The sequence below is a fragment of the Mchenga conophoros genome, linkage group LG16, assembly GCF_057382185.1.
Source record: "Mchenga conophoros isolate Kocher_MC1m ecotype Shallow Benthic linkage group LG16, M_conophoros_male_GT1.1, whole genome shotgun sequence".
Lineage (NCBI taxonomy): Eukaryota > Metazoa > Chordata > Actinopteri > Cichliformes > Cichlidae > Mchenga > Mchenga conophoros.
In genome coordinates, this window is record NC_140541.1 from 11,312,276 (window position 1) to 11,329,191 (window position 16,916).

A 16,916-nucleotide genomic window follows, 5' to 3' on the forward strand; every position below is an offset into this window, starting at 1 on the left:
GGAGAGACAGTGGCATTTCAAATGCTGAGCTATTTTCAACCTAATAAGGTATAATCGGCCTTAATAATAAGGAAGACCGTGAGTGTCAAAACTCAACTTCACATAATTTGAATAAAAAATGAAAGCACAAAAATATGTTTCCTATGGAGACCCAAAATGCATACGAAACAGCTGCCAAAATGACAAACTGATGTTTTTCCTCAGAAAAAAAAGGTCATCTGTGTACAGTCTTTATGCTATCATAAGCTAACCAGCTACTGGCTTTAAGTTAGTCATTCACCATAAGGTGGCAGCACTTTAACAAAAGGTTTTGGGGTAGCTATCCACAGGTTGCAGTCTTGAAAGTTGACTTTTATGCCATCTTGGTATTTGACCTTAGTAACTTCATGTTACTAAGACCTCAGTCACAGACCTAGAGAGCAGTCAGTGACCATCTGCCCAGCTTTCAGTTGCTAGGGAAAAATGTGTTTGCTGGCAGTTGCCATGAAATCAGTTCCTAAGTCCTCATTCTAAAAGGCCAGTTAGTGATTCCCCGTGGTATCCACTGGTTGCTAGACAAGAATGTGTATTCTTCAACAAGTTGGCAAGTGGTTGCTAGAGTGTAACATAAAAGCTGCTCCTTTTGAAATGCATCTGCTGCAGAGGTAAGGCACAACTCTTACTTTGAAGGCAAATGTTTTTGGGTTCGAATTTGAAGTCTAAAAGGCAGACAGGTTGGTGTCTTCCATCAATCTAAAGGCAACTGCAGCCATCCACCAGCAAACAAAGCAATCACAAGGGTTTCAGAGCACCCTGTTTGCAGTTGATGTCAGCCTGCAGCCACTTCTAAACCAGTCAGGGAATACACAGTTCTCTCTAGTGACCTAGTTTCGATCTGGTCACTAGAAAAAAAACTGTTGCCCGAGGCTGAAGGCTAACCTGAAAAATGTTGGAATGTCTCAAGGGGGTATTGAGCCAATACCACTAAAGCAGGGGTGGGCAACTCCAGGCTTCGAGGGCCAGTGTCCTGCAGCTTTTAGATGTGTCCTTGATCCAACACAGCTGATTCAAATGGCTAAATTACCTCCTCAACATGTCTTGTAGTTCTCCAGAGGCCTAGTAATGAACTAATCATTTAATCGAGGTGTGTTGACCCAGGGTGAAATCTAAAACCTGCCCTCGAGGCCTGGAGTTGCCCACCCCTGCACTAAAGGGTCTGAGCACCATCTTGTGTTTCAAAGAGATATTACACAAGAGTGTATCTGGAACCTACTCCAGGCTGATATGGACTCGGCAGACATCTCTGTAACACGACACACAGACACACTTCATAGTGTTTGTCTCTTCACATTCTCACTATAGTTTAAGTTTATTTTGAAAAGGGCTTCAATTCCTTTTAAGGCGTTTCAAGCGATTTTATTTTTTATAAAAAGTACCATCAAGTGTGCATTTAACATCTAGCTCATCACTGTGCACACTGCTGAACTTTCACTTTAAATCTGTGTTATTATTATTTTTTATTTTCAGAATCCACCACACAGGGTCTATGAACAAAAACCTGCATGAAACATCATATGTTCTCAGTCTGGACAACACTCCTTAAATCAGTGCAGAGGTGGAAAGTCAAATCTGAACTTCTACAAGTGTGTTCACGCACAAGGAGTAAACACAATCAGCCCAGCATGCTCTGCACCAGACTGGAGCTGCCACTTTGACTTCTGTCATGATGGAGGAAGCTGTAAGCTGCAGGCAGCGATGACAGCGGTGATGAGTCAGCATTGTTGAAGTTAAACGACCCCATTAGACAGCCAAAAAAGACAAAAAGAACAAAAAGGAGGCAGAAAGGATATTTAACCAGCCGTGGGAAAAAGCTGAGTGGTTTTCAAGTTTTTGTAAGATTTGGGTTCAACCTGTGTCAGACTGCTCTACTTATTGTTCAGTGGCATAAAGGTAAAAAAATAATGCAATTGTGTTATCAGTTCTAACTGCTCAAGGATGACATTGCAAAAAGTTGCTTTTAGACACACAGAACCATCAGCTTTCCTTCCATGTCTGGTTTATAATTTAGTGTCTGGCAAAAATCTTTAATTGTAGTTTTCACCTCACTTTCTGATATAAATTACAAGGAAATGGAAGGTGCCAATGCTACAGTGTCATTAAAGTAAAATCATAGCCCTAATGCTGAAGAGATCTGATTTTTGCAGGACACTTCTTTTGACTTATTGTGTCAACAACAAGCCAACAACCCATTGAATCAGGCTGAAATGGACTCAGTTGGGAGTTTCTCTGAAGAACTGGGGGCGTTTTCAGGTTGGAGGTTGCTGGTTTAAATCCCAGCACAGGCTTAGAAAATGTCCTTCAGCAGCAGTGGGGCTGCACAGTAGCCATCATGGTATTACCTGATAACTGCAGCGTCAGACAGACTCAGACTCTGGGTGTGTAATAACTGATTAGACTTTAAGTAGGTTTTGGAAGTCATTCAACTTGAAATCCGCCCCCAGTTCAGACAGGCCATGGCGTCTAGTAAAGGTGTTATTAATGTACAAAGATGCACTTCTTACCTCTGGTACGCCTATTTTTCTACAGGCATCCAGAAAGTTCTCCACATTCCTCCGACACTTGGCCATGCTGAGTTTGGGCTGGAAGACAAATATAACAACTTACTGAGCTACACTTAGAAACACAACTTTGTATTTTTTACACTTTAAAGGGGATATTGGGAAACTGAACGCTCATCCAGTGATTATGCGAAGGGTCAAAGGTTGCAACTGTCAGTGAGACGTACCACTGCAGGTGAGGGGACGTGGATGCTGGCGACAGAGCGTGGGCGAATGTGATTGGCCAGATGGCAGAGCACGACGCCGTCCATCAGAGACGAACCAAGGTCTTCAGGAAGGACGACCTTCAGTCTGCTCTCGATGCTCTGAGCAAACAATGCAAGCAGCTTTGTGTGAGTAAAAAGGACTGGATCGCAGTATCATACAGTGAGAGAAAACAGAATCAGACATCCTGATGATATCGTCCAAAACAAACCTCCATAAACTCACTTAGATGACTGAAAATCTGAATTTGCCCGAAAACCGTAGCTTTGATGGGGTCAAGCTCAAAGATGCAGTTACTGAATGTTTGAGTGTTTTCTTTTGCGCTCCAAATAGCACAACTCTGAGTCACAGTAAACCTGAACGCATCACATTCAGTGTGGCAAAACACAAAGCAAAGTGGGAGATTAGTTTAGCTCTGGGTTCCTTCACATGAAAAAAAACAAAAACAAACCATAAAGAAACAGAACAGGACTTCCCTGACAGCTGGCAGGCTTTAAAGTTTTCTTTAGTTTAAAGGTTAACTAGTTACAACCATCCTTAAGTCTGTTGGTTACATCACATTCCAACATACATTTGACTTACATGCAGGCCACATACAGCCCTTTCTGATCCCAAGAGGCCAAACTAAAAGTGCCAAAAACAAGCCCAATTTCAGTAGCATGTTTCAGTTTTTCTACACAAAGACATACTGCTGCAGTGCATGAAAGAAACCTGTAAGCACGACTCTTTTACAGAGAAAGTTCTGGTAGCACACTGTCCATCTGTCACGTACCTACAGTGGGTAGTAAGAAAACAGGAACTTTTGTGTTATTTAATTGCTTATCTATCATTTTATTACTTTTGGTGTAGTATAAATGGCTATGTGGGAGGTCTTTACCAGTAGCAAAAGTTGTAAAACTAAAGATACAGTTAAAAGTCCAAAGTTCATGCCCTTCTTCATAATTTTCCAAAGCCATTCAATGCATTTATTCAGTGTGTTTTCCGGTCTGATTTTATGTTTGAGACCTGTGGCTTACAGAAACAAATATATGTCTAAAGAAAACGTCCAGGTCATTTGATGCACTTGTCATAAATATAAAGATATAATTGTATATTATTACCATCATCATTATTATTATTATATAACATATATTCTTACATCTTTGCAATTTTCATTCAGTGAGATTTCACTGAGCTGATAAAATGCTGAGCTAAGAAAACAAAACAACAAACAAAACCCTGTGGTTCCATGCAGAGCGTCAGACTTATTTTAAATCAGAAGAGGAGCTCCGGGTTTATGATCCAAATCTGCAGTTAAGATACAATGAAGGCTTTTATGGTGACAGATATTTAGTCTGGCCAGGGTGAAAACCTGCTTAACCTCAGTCATGCAGGCTGGATATGTTTGACATAAGCTCATATCAGCTCTATAACACCCCACCCCCCACTCAAATAATATAAAAAAATAAAAGAACATTAGCTTGTCTCACATCTCTCAGCTGCTCCATGAGCTCCAGTTCCTCCCGCAGCTGCTCCATCTTTCTTCTCATGGTGAACTGAGGATCCACAGACTCCAGGCTCTTGTGGCTCCGCAGGAACACTGCAGCAACAACAAAAGAAAATGGAACATAACACATTAAGCATCTGCAGGAGTACACAGTTAGTACCAGTTAGAGATAAAACAAGGACAGCAGACGTCTGAGGAAGGAGAGATTTGCCGTGATGAGCAGAGACTGAAAAGCTGCCACTGGAGGCGGGAAATCTAATAATCATATGCCACAATAAATACCAGCAGTGCATTTAAACAATGAGCAAAGACCTTCTCAAGCAGCTGATAGACTGCAAGATATTAAATATTCTACTGAAACTAAAAATGCAGTAGCAGGTCTTTAAAACACAAATTTAGACTCCTTTTAACTAAATCACACAGCAGGATCAAAATCCACAAAGACTTTGGAGCACCGACGGAGAAAAGAACGTCTGTCAAAACCTGGGAAAGGGGACAGAAAAAAACCTCCATATTTGTATCCTAGGACTACTACAGTAGCTTTGCATGAGTCAAAGTTAAAAGTAATGTTCATTTTTTAAATACTGGGCCGTGGTGCTGCACTTCAGTTCATCCACTGTGCAGCCTGATGCAGACAAACATCCCAGAATGAGTGTGTGACACAAACTGACGTGAGAGGAAAAAAAAAACTGTTCTGTGAAAAGTTTACACAAGCACAGCATTCACATGCACTCGTGCAGTCAGAGCTCAGCATGCTGCTCGCTGCCGCTCTGTCACAGGAGCCGTCATGTGAGGAGGAATTAGGGCTCCAATAAACAGCTTGTACAGGGAAAAAAAGCCCAGACAGATGGATTATTAAACGTTAAGTCCTCTGTGTCTCTCATGTGCTGTGGTCTTTCAAGGCCTGGAAAAGAGTCAAAAACCTTCCAGGCACTCAGATTTTTAATGTGCTGATCTATTAATCAGACAATAGTTACCAGGCCTACTGAGCTGAGGCTCAAGCAGGGAGACAGTCGACTGTCTTTTTGTGTCTCAAAAAACACATGAAACAGATGAGAGACGTGTTAATTAGTGAGTGTTCGAGGGCCTGGCAGGTGGATGTGTTCCCTTCAGTCAGACTCAGCCAGCTGCTGCCCCAGATACCAGTCCTAAAGTTTCTTGTCTGCTTACTGTCCTGCTGCCTCTCAGCAAAAAAGCAAATCACCATCAACACCCCACCCTTGTTACATTTACTCTCCAGCTTCTCTGCTGGAGAGTAAATGTAACAATATACACATATGTATATGTATATGTATGTATATGTATATATACACACACACACACACACACACACACACACACACACATATATGTATTCCCACATACCAGATCTTTAGTTTACCCTCAAAAATAGACAGATGGCGGCTCTTTCGTTCTTTTGAGGAGATTAAAATAAATATGTAAATATTTGCAGAGTCGCTTTACTTTTGCCTGAAAAAAAAACAACTAAAAGCATAAATTAAAGATCAAAACAGCTGCTGGGATTGGACTGTTCCAGCTTCAATTTAAATAATATCAACAATTGGAGCAGAAAGTGAAGAGAAGCTCGGATTAGAAATGCAGATGACGAGATGCACTTTTATTTAGCGTGTGTAGGAGGACAGAGTGTGAAACACACTTGGTCTCTTCCTACACACCCACACACATGAAAGGCACACCGCTAAACTCTGAATCATTCACCTCTTCACTGTCCTATTTTCCACACGCATACATCAGCCTCTTACAGCTGAATGAAGCTGAACACTGCCTGTGAATGTGCAGTTCCACTGAGCGACCACAGAAGGGAGCTCCAGGCTTTTCAGTGGGAGTCATCTCATGTTTTGAGGAGGAGAAGATGAGAGGGCTTCAGGGTGTGAATGTTTTCAACAGTTTTACCCACATTTCAACTCTGCACTGTCAACACTGACATTCCTCTGGAACTGAATGAAGCTCTTTGACTAAACCCACTGATCAAGTTGACGTTTTTTTTGAGTTGGTAAAATAATCTACTTGGACCTTGGAGCCTAGTTCCTCTGGGGAAACAGCAGGTGGAGGAGCTGGGGTCCACTAAAGGATAATGGAATACCGTCTTAGTGTGAAAAATCTTTTGGTTGGCCTGAGCTCTCCGTTTGAGACGAAGAGGAAGGGGAATATGGTGAAGGGCAAACGGTTTTCTCTCACTCGGTTTATATTCTGGGTCACGTCATGCTACAAGCTGCTCAACACTCCCTCCTCTTCATCATCTTCCTCCTCTTCTCTCTAAATATCTCTCTGTCTCTCTGCCATCTGGACATTCTGAGGCTGTAGCATCTTGTTTCTGTGCCTCTTCTCTGAAGGTTTTTTTTTCATGGGGGGGCTTTCAAAGTCCTGCTTGTTGGCGTTTTCCTCCAAATACCCTCCTGATTTGTAACTGGTAACATAAAAAATTAAACACTATCACAATCTAAGCAGAATTTGGACTACAAACTGCAGCAATACTGACAGAGCATCCCAGGCTGTGTTTACAATAAAAGCAATAAATAAATAATATTAATCAAAGAAGAATAAGTGTGGAACATCTTTCATCATGGTGGCTGCAGCCATCTTTCATAATGTCCACGGCTCCGCTGCTTGTCATTAAGTGGTACAGAGGTGGTCGAGATCCATTTATTATCCATAATCATTCACCTTAAGTCATCTGGATGCTCTCTGAATCAGCTGACAGAGGGATCCAAACAGTGTGTTGGTTCAGGCTGAAGCTAGTGTGAAAGTGTACAGTGGAAACATCAGCTCACCAAAGCATGCCCATGTTATTGCCCAAGGACCCCAAATTCTCCATGACTGTGGCGGAACAGAGTTTATATTTCCTCCTCTTAGCTCTCACTTTAGCTCCATCTTTTAACCCTGCCGTCTCCTCCAGGACTACAGGCCTCGGCTTGGGCAGTAGAACTGAGGCCAATTCGCCAATAATGAGAGTGAAATGAGATGAAAAAGACACACGCAGGCTTGACAAGACAAGACTTGAAAAGCAAAGGTAACCACATTTTCCAAGGATAAACACAAAAAGCAATGAATATTGACTTTGGATGATTGAATCGTTAAAAAAACAGCAGGAGCTGATATAACAGGCTGTTACACAGTAACTGCTCACATCTGAAGGGTATCCAATCAGGTTAGTATACTATCAAAGACTGGCTGATTGCCTTTTTGATTACAATTGATTAAACGCTCCTGGCCTTTGATTACATAAACCCGATTCCAAAGAAGATGGGACGCTGTACAAAATGTAAATTAAAACAATGCAAATACATGCAAATCTCATAAATCCTTTTATTTATAGCATAACACAGAAAAAATATATTAGCTCAATTTGAATATGATGGCAGCAACAGGTCTCAAAAAAGTTGGGTTTACCGCACTGCAGCATCTCAATTCACATCATATATGTAGTAACATCGGATTTTAGCAACAGTCCATAAAATTTGGGGAACTGAGGAGAGCAGCTGCTGGACTGACTGATACAGGATTGTAGCTGCTAAACAGCTTCTTTGTTGTATTTTACGTTTCAGAATGTGTGGAAAGATTGTAACTGGTGAAAGATTCTCCACTATGAAGCCACGCTGCTGTAATACTTGCAGTTTAGCATTGTCTTGCTGAAATATGAAGGACTTTGCTCTAAAACCTGTATATACATTTCTGCTGCTATCGTACCATCAGAGATGCACACCTGTGAACTGACTGCTGATAACAAGTTGGATGGTTCCTCTCCTCTTTAGTTCCACTTTTGATTTGTCTGACCATACAACACTTTTCCATTTTGCCTCAGTCAGTGTAAATGAGATCAGAAGTCATTTTCATATGTATAAAGAGGAAGAAAAAATAAACATTTGCAACAAAACATGTTTTAGTGTAACCTGCAGTAAATTCCATCAAGTAATCCAAATGTCCTTTGATTATTTTTTATGGATTCTGATGGTTTACATAACCATTTTTAAAACCGGCACATAGTTTTTAAAAATGATGGTAGTTACATGTTTAAAAAGACAAGTATTCAAAGACTGATCACACGCAGTCTGTGCATGCATCTGCACTTGAAGTCACTCACACAAGGTGATGATTGGTCACTAATGAGGTCAGGCGCACTGACGATGGGAGCATGATGTCATTCTCCCTGAGGCCTGAACCCATTACGGACCATTAGTCACCATCTTATCACGCTTACACATAAGGGGCTCGTGTAGAAATGTTGTGCTTCAAAAAGAGTTTCAGGAAGCCACTGATAGATAACTAATGATGCTCTCCTTACAACAGCAAACACTGAGAGCGCAGCAGCTCAAAGACGCGAGTCAGATAGCTTACAGTGTGAAAGTTAGCATCAACAGACCGAATCACTGTACTTTTAAGTTCAGCATCAGTACACTTGAAAAGTTTTTTATATAGCGAGGGCACAAAAGGGAAACACATGTAAAATGTTACAAGAGTGAAATGAAAATGAGTCAGACTTAAAAACTGAAAGTGGTGAGAAAGTGAAGTTTAAAGAGTCTCTGAGGGTTAGTAACAGATTTGTGAACATTCAAGAGTTATTACAGCGAGTGTGTGAACAGCTCACAGCTAAGAGTCGCCGCGATATATCAAAGCCTTTTATGGACCAAACGACTAAATTGCAGCTCTCTTCTGGGCCGCACAAAAATAACTTCTAGCTCTGTGAGCACCTTCCTCGACACACTGCATTTTCACATCCCCTTTAACCCAACCTTAAACATTACAGCTAAATGACCCAGCCAAACTTGACTGTTAATCCAAGTGTGAACCCTGTCCTAAAGTCACAACCAGGCAAAACATGTCCACACTTTGTGGTCTACAGTTGAAACTGGTGCTGATGAAGATAAATAAAATATGACACGGCTGTGATCCATCTACTATCTTGGACTCTATTCCAGTGGAAGTAGGATACCCCTTTAGGGACCATTATCTGACGCTTAAAATATAGGAACCGAAAATAGACGCACACGAAACCCAGACTCATTGATACTTCATACATGCACAGACGCATACATCTCCAATTGTATGTGTGTGTGTATCAGACTTTCCTAATACGGTCTCTGATGCTGCAAGCCATGTGATGGTTAGACTTAAGACATTTCAACTCACAACACATGCAGGCAGTGTCACGACAAAGCCGACACAAAACAGAACTGTTCCTTCTGGAGTGAAGTATGAGAACAGAAGTGAAAACAAATGCTGGGATTCTTTGTATTAACGCATTAAAAAAAAACCCTAATAATAACATTTTTTTCATTTTGCTCAAGTGCAAGAAGGACAACTTCAGTAAGATGTAAGGTCCACCAGTAACAGGTTTACTCAGTGTGCCCAGCTCAGTGCATATGCAGCAGAGCAGACAGCTTTGCCAACATACACTATATTATACACTACAGTGCAAGAACTTACACTCACCCATTCAAACCACTGAATTTAGGCGTTCCAATCACTTCCATGGCCAAAAAGTCTGCCCTGACCATCATGGACTTTCCTCCACAAAAATCAACCTCATTCAGCATTTATGAAAGCACTTGAGGACTGGGGAAGCTATGTATGACTGACAAGAAGCTCTTTAGAACACTGCCAGATCAAACTCAGTCCAGCAAACACGCATGTTCAGGCAAACAGTGGGTACCTGTGAGTGAACTGCGTGGTTGTGCACATTGCGTAATCTCACATTTCTCCCATGTGGGCAAATTTCCCCCCAGGTTAGCCACCTGTGGATCACATGTGGTTCCTGCACTGTGGGGCAAAGGTGTCAGACTACTAGACCCCAGTTTGTAAGGCACTGGGGTTTTCCTTTGAATCAGCAAGCTGCATTTGATGATTCTCAGTCATTAGAACACACTCACTTATATAGAAGCAACAAAACACTTGGTTTGTTACAATAGCTATTTTCTTAGAAATGTAAATTTCAGACCTTCTAGATCTTCTACACAAGCCAGCTGCAGTCGCACGCACAAATCATGGCATCAGCTCTAACTTCTACCACGTGCGCCTGCTGGTCCACAGCCACCACACACACACGGGAACAGCTGGAGATGAAAGCAGAGTGCGGTGAAGCTCGTCTTTGATCACAGTCTGCTGTTTCAACACACAAACGTATGCACGCGCGCGTGCATGCAGAGCATCTAATCTGAAACACCCTAACATGTGGTCTGAGGCAAAGAAACACACAGTGGCAGTGGACGAGAGAAATTAAGAGAAAGCTGTGACAGAATTTCAAAGGAAAGGAAGCTGCTGTCCCCATTCGCACCAACGAGAGGAGCCAGTGAGTCGCAGCTTGATGAGATGACAATAAAGTTTCTTAAAACCACAGGTGAACACAAACTCAGACCCTCTGTGTCAAAAGGTTGTCCAAAATGCTGTCGTCAAGATTAAAAAATAAATGAAATTTATAAAAAACTCAGCTTCACCTTAAATCTCAGTGTTTGCAGTTTAAATGTCTGCATGTTCAGATGCCTGCTGACAGCCCAACACCACATCATCAGACATTACTGCTTTTTCTTTAACTGAGGAGGAAAACTGAAGGAAGCCACAGCTCCTTTACTCCTTTTTTCTTTCACAATCGCCACTCAGGCTAACTCTAAAAGATTATAAAAATTATTTGTGACATATTTCTGCAGGTACAACAGGCAAATTCTTTTTTTGAGGTACTGTGCTCAACAAATTTATCAGACCACACAAATATTTGAGAAAGAACAAATCAAAAACTTGTTTAAAACTAATAAATATATTGTCAGTTAGTTGCCAAATAGCTGAGACTTTTTTCCCCAAAATTTGAGCTGGTACACTGGACTGAGAAGTGAGAACTACAGGAAGCAACATTAAGGGGGGTACACAGTTCCACAGTGAGAGTTGCTATGCCAACAGCTACAGAGAGTGGTGGAGGCAGCAGAGAACGTCACTGGCAAGCGCCTCCCTGCCACTAAGGACAACGTAAGACTCAGAGCATTATCGAGGATCACAGCTAGATTGAGAACAATCTGTTCCGAGATTTCCTTCATCAAAAATAAAAAACCATACCCGATCTCTCATTCAACACCATTGTCTTCATGCCTGGATGGCTTCCACAGCACAGCCGCTGTTTTTCAATATCTCTCTGCAACCTGCGATGCGCCTCCTCAATAGCCTCCAGTGTGCTAAAACGGTCACCCTTATATTATTGCACTAAAAGCTCAGTGGGGAAAACATTTTGGTTTGAAATAAAAATAAAAATGTAAAAAGCAGAGCTTGGAAAAGAAAAACAGTACAGAAAAATACAAAAATATCCTGGAATTCCCTTTAGTTTTAGTCTTTTTTGTCAGCACAACCAGGCTGTGAATGGTTAGCATGTCATGACTGGGACTAAAGGACCTTCACATGTGTATCAATAATGCTTATTCTGACAGATATAAAGCCTTGTTACAACTAAAACTGAACCTAACAAAACTAAACTAAAAGAAAACCTAAAATTGAAAAAGGTAATGAAAAATACAAAACTATAGCAACGCTGTTCAGATGGAGAGAAGCTGATGTGTGCACTCATGGCTGTGAAAGTTTGAAGGCTGTGGTGAAGTCAGAGTTGACAGTTATATAGTCATAATGGGGTTTCCATGGAGAGACAGAACAAGAGCAACTGTGCTGGAAATGGTTCCTTTACGTGGACTGGAGGTGACTGCAAGAGGAGATCGCCCAAATTCAAATCAGGTTGGTTTTTCATTTATAATGGCTCTGTTCCTGGAACTCTGAAATTAAACCTGGTATAGATCAGTAATTCCCAATGATATAACCTTAATTAATTAGTTAATTAATTAATTAGCAATCCTCTTTGCTTATCCTTTTCAGGACGGGGGGGCGATGACAGCTGTCTTAGCAATGACTCTGAAAACCAATTCTGATACGCTCACTTTTTGTGAGTGCTGCTGGTGTTAAATAAAATGATATGATATGACATAGGATGGTAAACAAGTTGTGGACTAATGAACAGAAAAACAACAGACAAAAGACTAAATTCAAAATGTTTTTTGTTTTTTAAAACACATTTAAAGACCACCTTTAAAGTTAAAGACCAGTAATGACAGGCTTTTCTGGCTTTGAAGAGAAAACGGTCCCTACCCAGGGTTTGTCAGCAGACAGCTCAGCCCAGATGTGTGTCATCTGGCCAATTAGCAGATAAAGCGGGACCTACCCCGGTTGTGATTGCCTCCGTCGTCATGGCTACGAGGTGTATCTCTATGGAGGGGCGAGGCCTGTGGGAGGAGGGAGGGGTCGAGAGAGGAAGGCGGGGGCGAGCAGGGCAGCGAGGGTGGAGCTACAACCAGGCGGGTGGGAAGTGGGAAGTGTTCAGAGACGCAGGAGGTGGGGGGTGTGTGTAGTGCAAGGAAGGTAGTTGGAGGAGGTGGTGGTGGTAGGGTGAGCATCAAGGTGAACCAAGTACAGCAAGGCAAAGTTCATTCCACGAAAAACACACCCCGAAAAACAGCAAAAATCACCAGGAGAAAGTGTGAATTAGTTTTCAGGAATCAATGAAGCAGGTATTGATTCAAAAATGCAGGCAGGTCAGATTAAATGAGTGTTTATGTGATTTTAAACATCAAAGGTCATGCAGGAGAAATGAAAGTGCCACAAAAAAAGGCAAAAAGCAAACAAACAAGTAAATCAGAAAAGGTAAAAAAGGTGAAGCAAAGAAACAGAATGAGATGACAAGACACAAAACAAAACAGCACAAAACAAAATAAAGATTAGTGGCATTTCACATTACAAATCACTCTCACATGCTGTTAGCATCATGTTAGCTTCATTAGCGGTTAGCATCATTTCACACTGGTAACAGCAAACAAAAGCTGGATGGTTGCCAACTATAATAAAGCATGGGCAGAAGCTTTCTATCATTCTGCAAATAAAGCTGATGAGCAGGGGCCACAAGCTGCCACAACATGACTGCTGCTGCTTCGCTTTAAGCTAATGACTAAGTTCAGGGTTTCCAGCGGTGTATCTGATATGCCCGTGTTGGTGTTGTTCAATACTGTTTGTCCAGGATCAACTGACCAGTCACACTGTTATGATGTCATAGCATTGCAATGTTCGGGAAAAAATGCCTTAGTTTGTATAAAACTCTGTATAAGATTCTGGAACAAATGGTAAGCATTTCAAGTTGTTAATTTTTACAAAATAATAAATATATTACAAAATTAGGTTTGCTGTTAGTCAAATTTAGGTATACATGTTGGTTTGTGAGCAAGAGTTTTTCAAAGCATTAGCTGAACGCTCAAACAATGTCAGTTTTAATGTTTATCCTGGACCAACATTATTATGATGACGTTTCCAGCAGTGTATTAAAGCTGACACCCTTTTAGGGCCTTAGAAGAAAAATAATTAAGTGCGTTTGCTTTTTCACCCACCTGTAGAAAGTTTTGCTTTTAGGGTTTTTAAAGCCATATAAAGCCACGTAAAAGAAAGACAATTTCCTACACTCTTGTTTAACCAATATGGATTATATCAATTAGAATGTTGAGCACTAGGCTAAGCTTAAATTAAAACTACATAAGCTACAAACTGTATGACTAGAGCAACAGAGCTCATGTCAAAATCAGGTGTTCATCCTACACTCAGACTGTGCATTTTTTTTCAGCGACCAGCATAGTAAATGCCATTAAATTATCACAGTGTGGTAACTGAAAGTATACTCTGTCCAGAAAAAAACCCCAATTTGTTAACCTGTACATCTGGTACTCCAGTTAACCTGGTCCACTATCTCAGCTGACTCACCCGAACGAGGTTTCAGTCCAAAGGGTGGGCTGGAGAAGGATGGAGGTCCGCTCACTGGAGATCTGTCATTTCGCTACAACAACAGAAATGGAAACAAAAATTAAAGTCAGTCCTATTTTAGTCAATTTAATGAAAAAATGCTGGACACTCTTGATCCTGTGCTTCATGTGCAGTTTTCAATGACACAGACTTATGAATGACTCCACAGAGAGAGATAAAGTACACAGAAACACATTCACTCCTGTGATGAACCTGTGCAGACTAACAGGAGCTCAGTGGCCTAAAATTGAACTCAGAACAACACTCCACTCAGTTCCTGCCTCCTCTACCTTCAACCATCACTCAACTCATATGGTGAGCAGAAACACAGATACAGCAGACTAGCTTAGTGTCAGCACCAACGCTCCAGAGGTGTGTAATTCAACAAAATTGAAGAGGTACATATTCTTTTCCAAAGACTGTTTTATTTTTATTTAAAAAAAAAAAAATCCTACGGTCTTCCATATTTTCACCTGGTAATAACATCTGATCTGAATTTGCATTTCTTATGTGAACAACAGCAGTTTAAAATATATGCAGAACACACTGCAATATATATCTTCTTTGATTTCCATTTGTTCTAAATACAGTGCTGCTTACAGGCCTGTACAAAGAGTGATGACCATCAAAGCAGAAACCCACTGCACTCATAGTGTCACAGGTTTGCTATTGTACACATTAAGTTAGCTAGCTAAACACAAGAAAAAATGTTAACATAATGGAGAAAACAAAGAACAATTAATTGTGACAAAACAGGATAACATTTTAGACAACATCCATAAGTTTTGCAAATGTAAACAGACCTTGCCCAAAACACCCCATGTAACATAAACTTAATGGTACATTCAATTCAGTGTCTTCCATACAGAAACCTATCATTCCTAATCTAATTTGAGGAAATAGGGAATGTTTTACAACAGAATTCAATTTTTCAATTGAATTCAATTTTATTTTTTTATTTGTAACCATTGTCAAATTACAACAACGGCTGCCTCAAGGCACTTTATGGTAAAGACCCTACAATAATAGAAAGAAAAAGGAAAAAAGCAATAGAAAGACTAATTCTGGTATTACTGTTTTAAGCATTGGATGTTTTAACCGATGCTTTAACCCAGAAATAAATAGAGGTAGTACAGAAATATAAAAAAACAAAGTTTTGGTGTTAATCCAATAAATAGTAAACATCATAATATATAGTTCATGAAATTACAAAAATAACCCTGAAACAGTGTTAATTATAAAACAAAGTCACACAGCCACTTCAGCAGATGAATGTTGCACACTAACATGGGAGAGAGAAAACACCAGCCACTTGTTTTTCTACTGTCCACTACAAAGGCTTTCAGTAAACCCACCTTCAGTTTAGCCAGTTAGTAATTTCCCAAGAAAGCCTGCGAGTAACTGGTGAAAGATTGAGACTCGCATGTAGCAACAGAGAAACACATTCCCTCTCTGTGCACATGTGGATCAGGCTGCTGGATGAAATGCGACACGTGAAAAGCTCAGAGAGGTGTGATCGGCAGCTAACACAGCAAACAGACACACGACCGTTGGATCACTGCGAAGCACGACCGTAGACAGCTCACTCGGAGGACAGAGACTACATCCAGAGGTCTGGCGCTACGTTTACCTTGATCGACATATGCCACTCATACTCCCGGCACGCAAGCTGGGCTTCAAACCTGGCCTTTTCTAGAATCATCTGTCTCTTCTTCTGGAACTCACAGCCACCTTCATCCATGTGCTGCTACAGGACGCATCAAAGGTTTCAGCTGTAAGTATTTTCTGTTACTAGCATACCTACATGTTCTGCTTGGATGGCTCAGGGATCATGAAGGAAAAATGAAGGAGAGTTTGAACGTTATTTGGCTGCAAGTACCAATTCTTTCCTCTAAAATGTTTATACCAAAATAACATTTTCATCTGTTGAAACTTCCTCTGGTGCTTTTGTCAAAGAGAAGAGCCACCAGGCATTTCCTGAAAGTTCTCATTAATAAAAATCACTGCCACCTGCTGACCCAGAAATCCAACAAAAAGCTCAAAATCCAAGTTTTAGCAGAACTCTTCAGACACAGTGAATGTTGCTATTTTATTATAAATTACTGGCCAACAAACTGGAGTTTGAACCAACCTGGAAGTCCTTCCAGAAACTAAGAAACATGTATGTGTGTTAGAGCTAAAGAGCTCTAACGAGCTCATACTGTACCTTTGGTGATGTGGCGCCGTCATCACTGTCCTGCCCGCTAAGGAGAAAAAAAAAGGAAAATAAGGGCAAGTGATCTACTTTACCATGACCCTACATAAAACAGTGTACAGAATCAGAACTACATTTATCTTCAGGAACGACCATATTGGCCCAAATACAAGAAAAGACATTTATTTTATGTTTTTCAGAATTTAGGTTTAGAAGCATCTTAGGAACAAGATGGCATTGAACTGTCTTCTACAAAGATGCATGATGAATTCTTTGTAATAGCCATTTTTTCAGCCCATTTACAGCAAAGGACTACAGATGAAAAGTAGCCTTTTTTGCTAATTCTGCCATTTTAAGATTAATATGTTCACTAATATACACTGTTCCTTTTAAATGAATGAATTCAATTCAAACTCAAAATTGTGAGACAGTTGGTCCAGGACTTTCTGATCATGCCTAGAATATTTACTTACACAAATTGAGGCTATCGATTGAACGTTAATAAAATGATAGCTGTCACTGACTGTGGGCTGACAGAGAAGATGATACAGAGTAATCAAGTCTGACATACAAGACACACTGATGGATTTTTTGTTGTGTTCATACACCA

At 40.7% G+C, this 16,916-nt stretch overlaps 1 protein-coding gene across 7 annotated transcripts in view; it reads right to left on the bottom strand.

Moving 5' to 3' along the window:
• lrch1 (leucine-rich repeats and calponin homology (CH) domain containing 1) overlaps positions 1-16,916 on the bottom strand; it is a 98,177-nt gene that overhangs the window by 12,179 nt on the left and 69,082 nt on the right. For 3 of the 7 annotated variants that reach the window (XM_085250222.1, XM_085250219.1, XM_085250218.1), the window contains exons 13-18: positions 16,319-16,355; positions 14,074-14,146; positions 12,494-12,616; positions 4,271-4,380; positions 2,765-2,902; positions 2,541-2,618 (exon numbers count right to left, since the gene is read on the bottom strand). In XM_085250222.1, coding sequence (XP_085106348.1) covers positions 2,541-2,618; positions 2,765-2,902; positions 4,271-4,380; positions 12,494-12,616; positions 14,074-14,146; positions 16,319-16,355 — 559 coding nt within the window. Of the gene's footprint in view, positions 1-1,181; positions 1,723-2,540; positions 2,619-2,764; positions 2,903-4,270; positions 4,381-12,493; positions 12,617-14,073; positions 14,147-15,742; positions 15,860-16,318; positions 16,356-16,916 lie in introns of those variants that run through there. The other 4 variants (XM_085250223.1, XM_085250220.1, XM_085250224.1 and 1 more) reach the window with 3 other exon arrangements.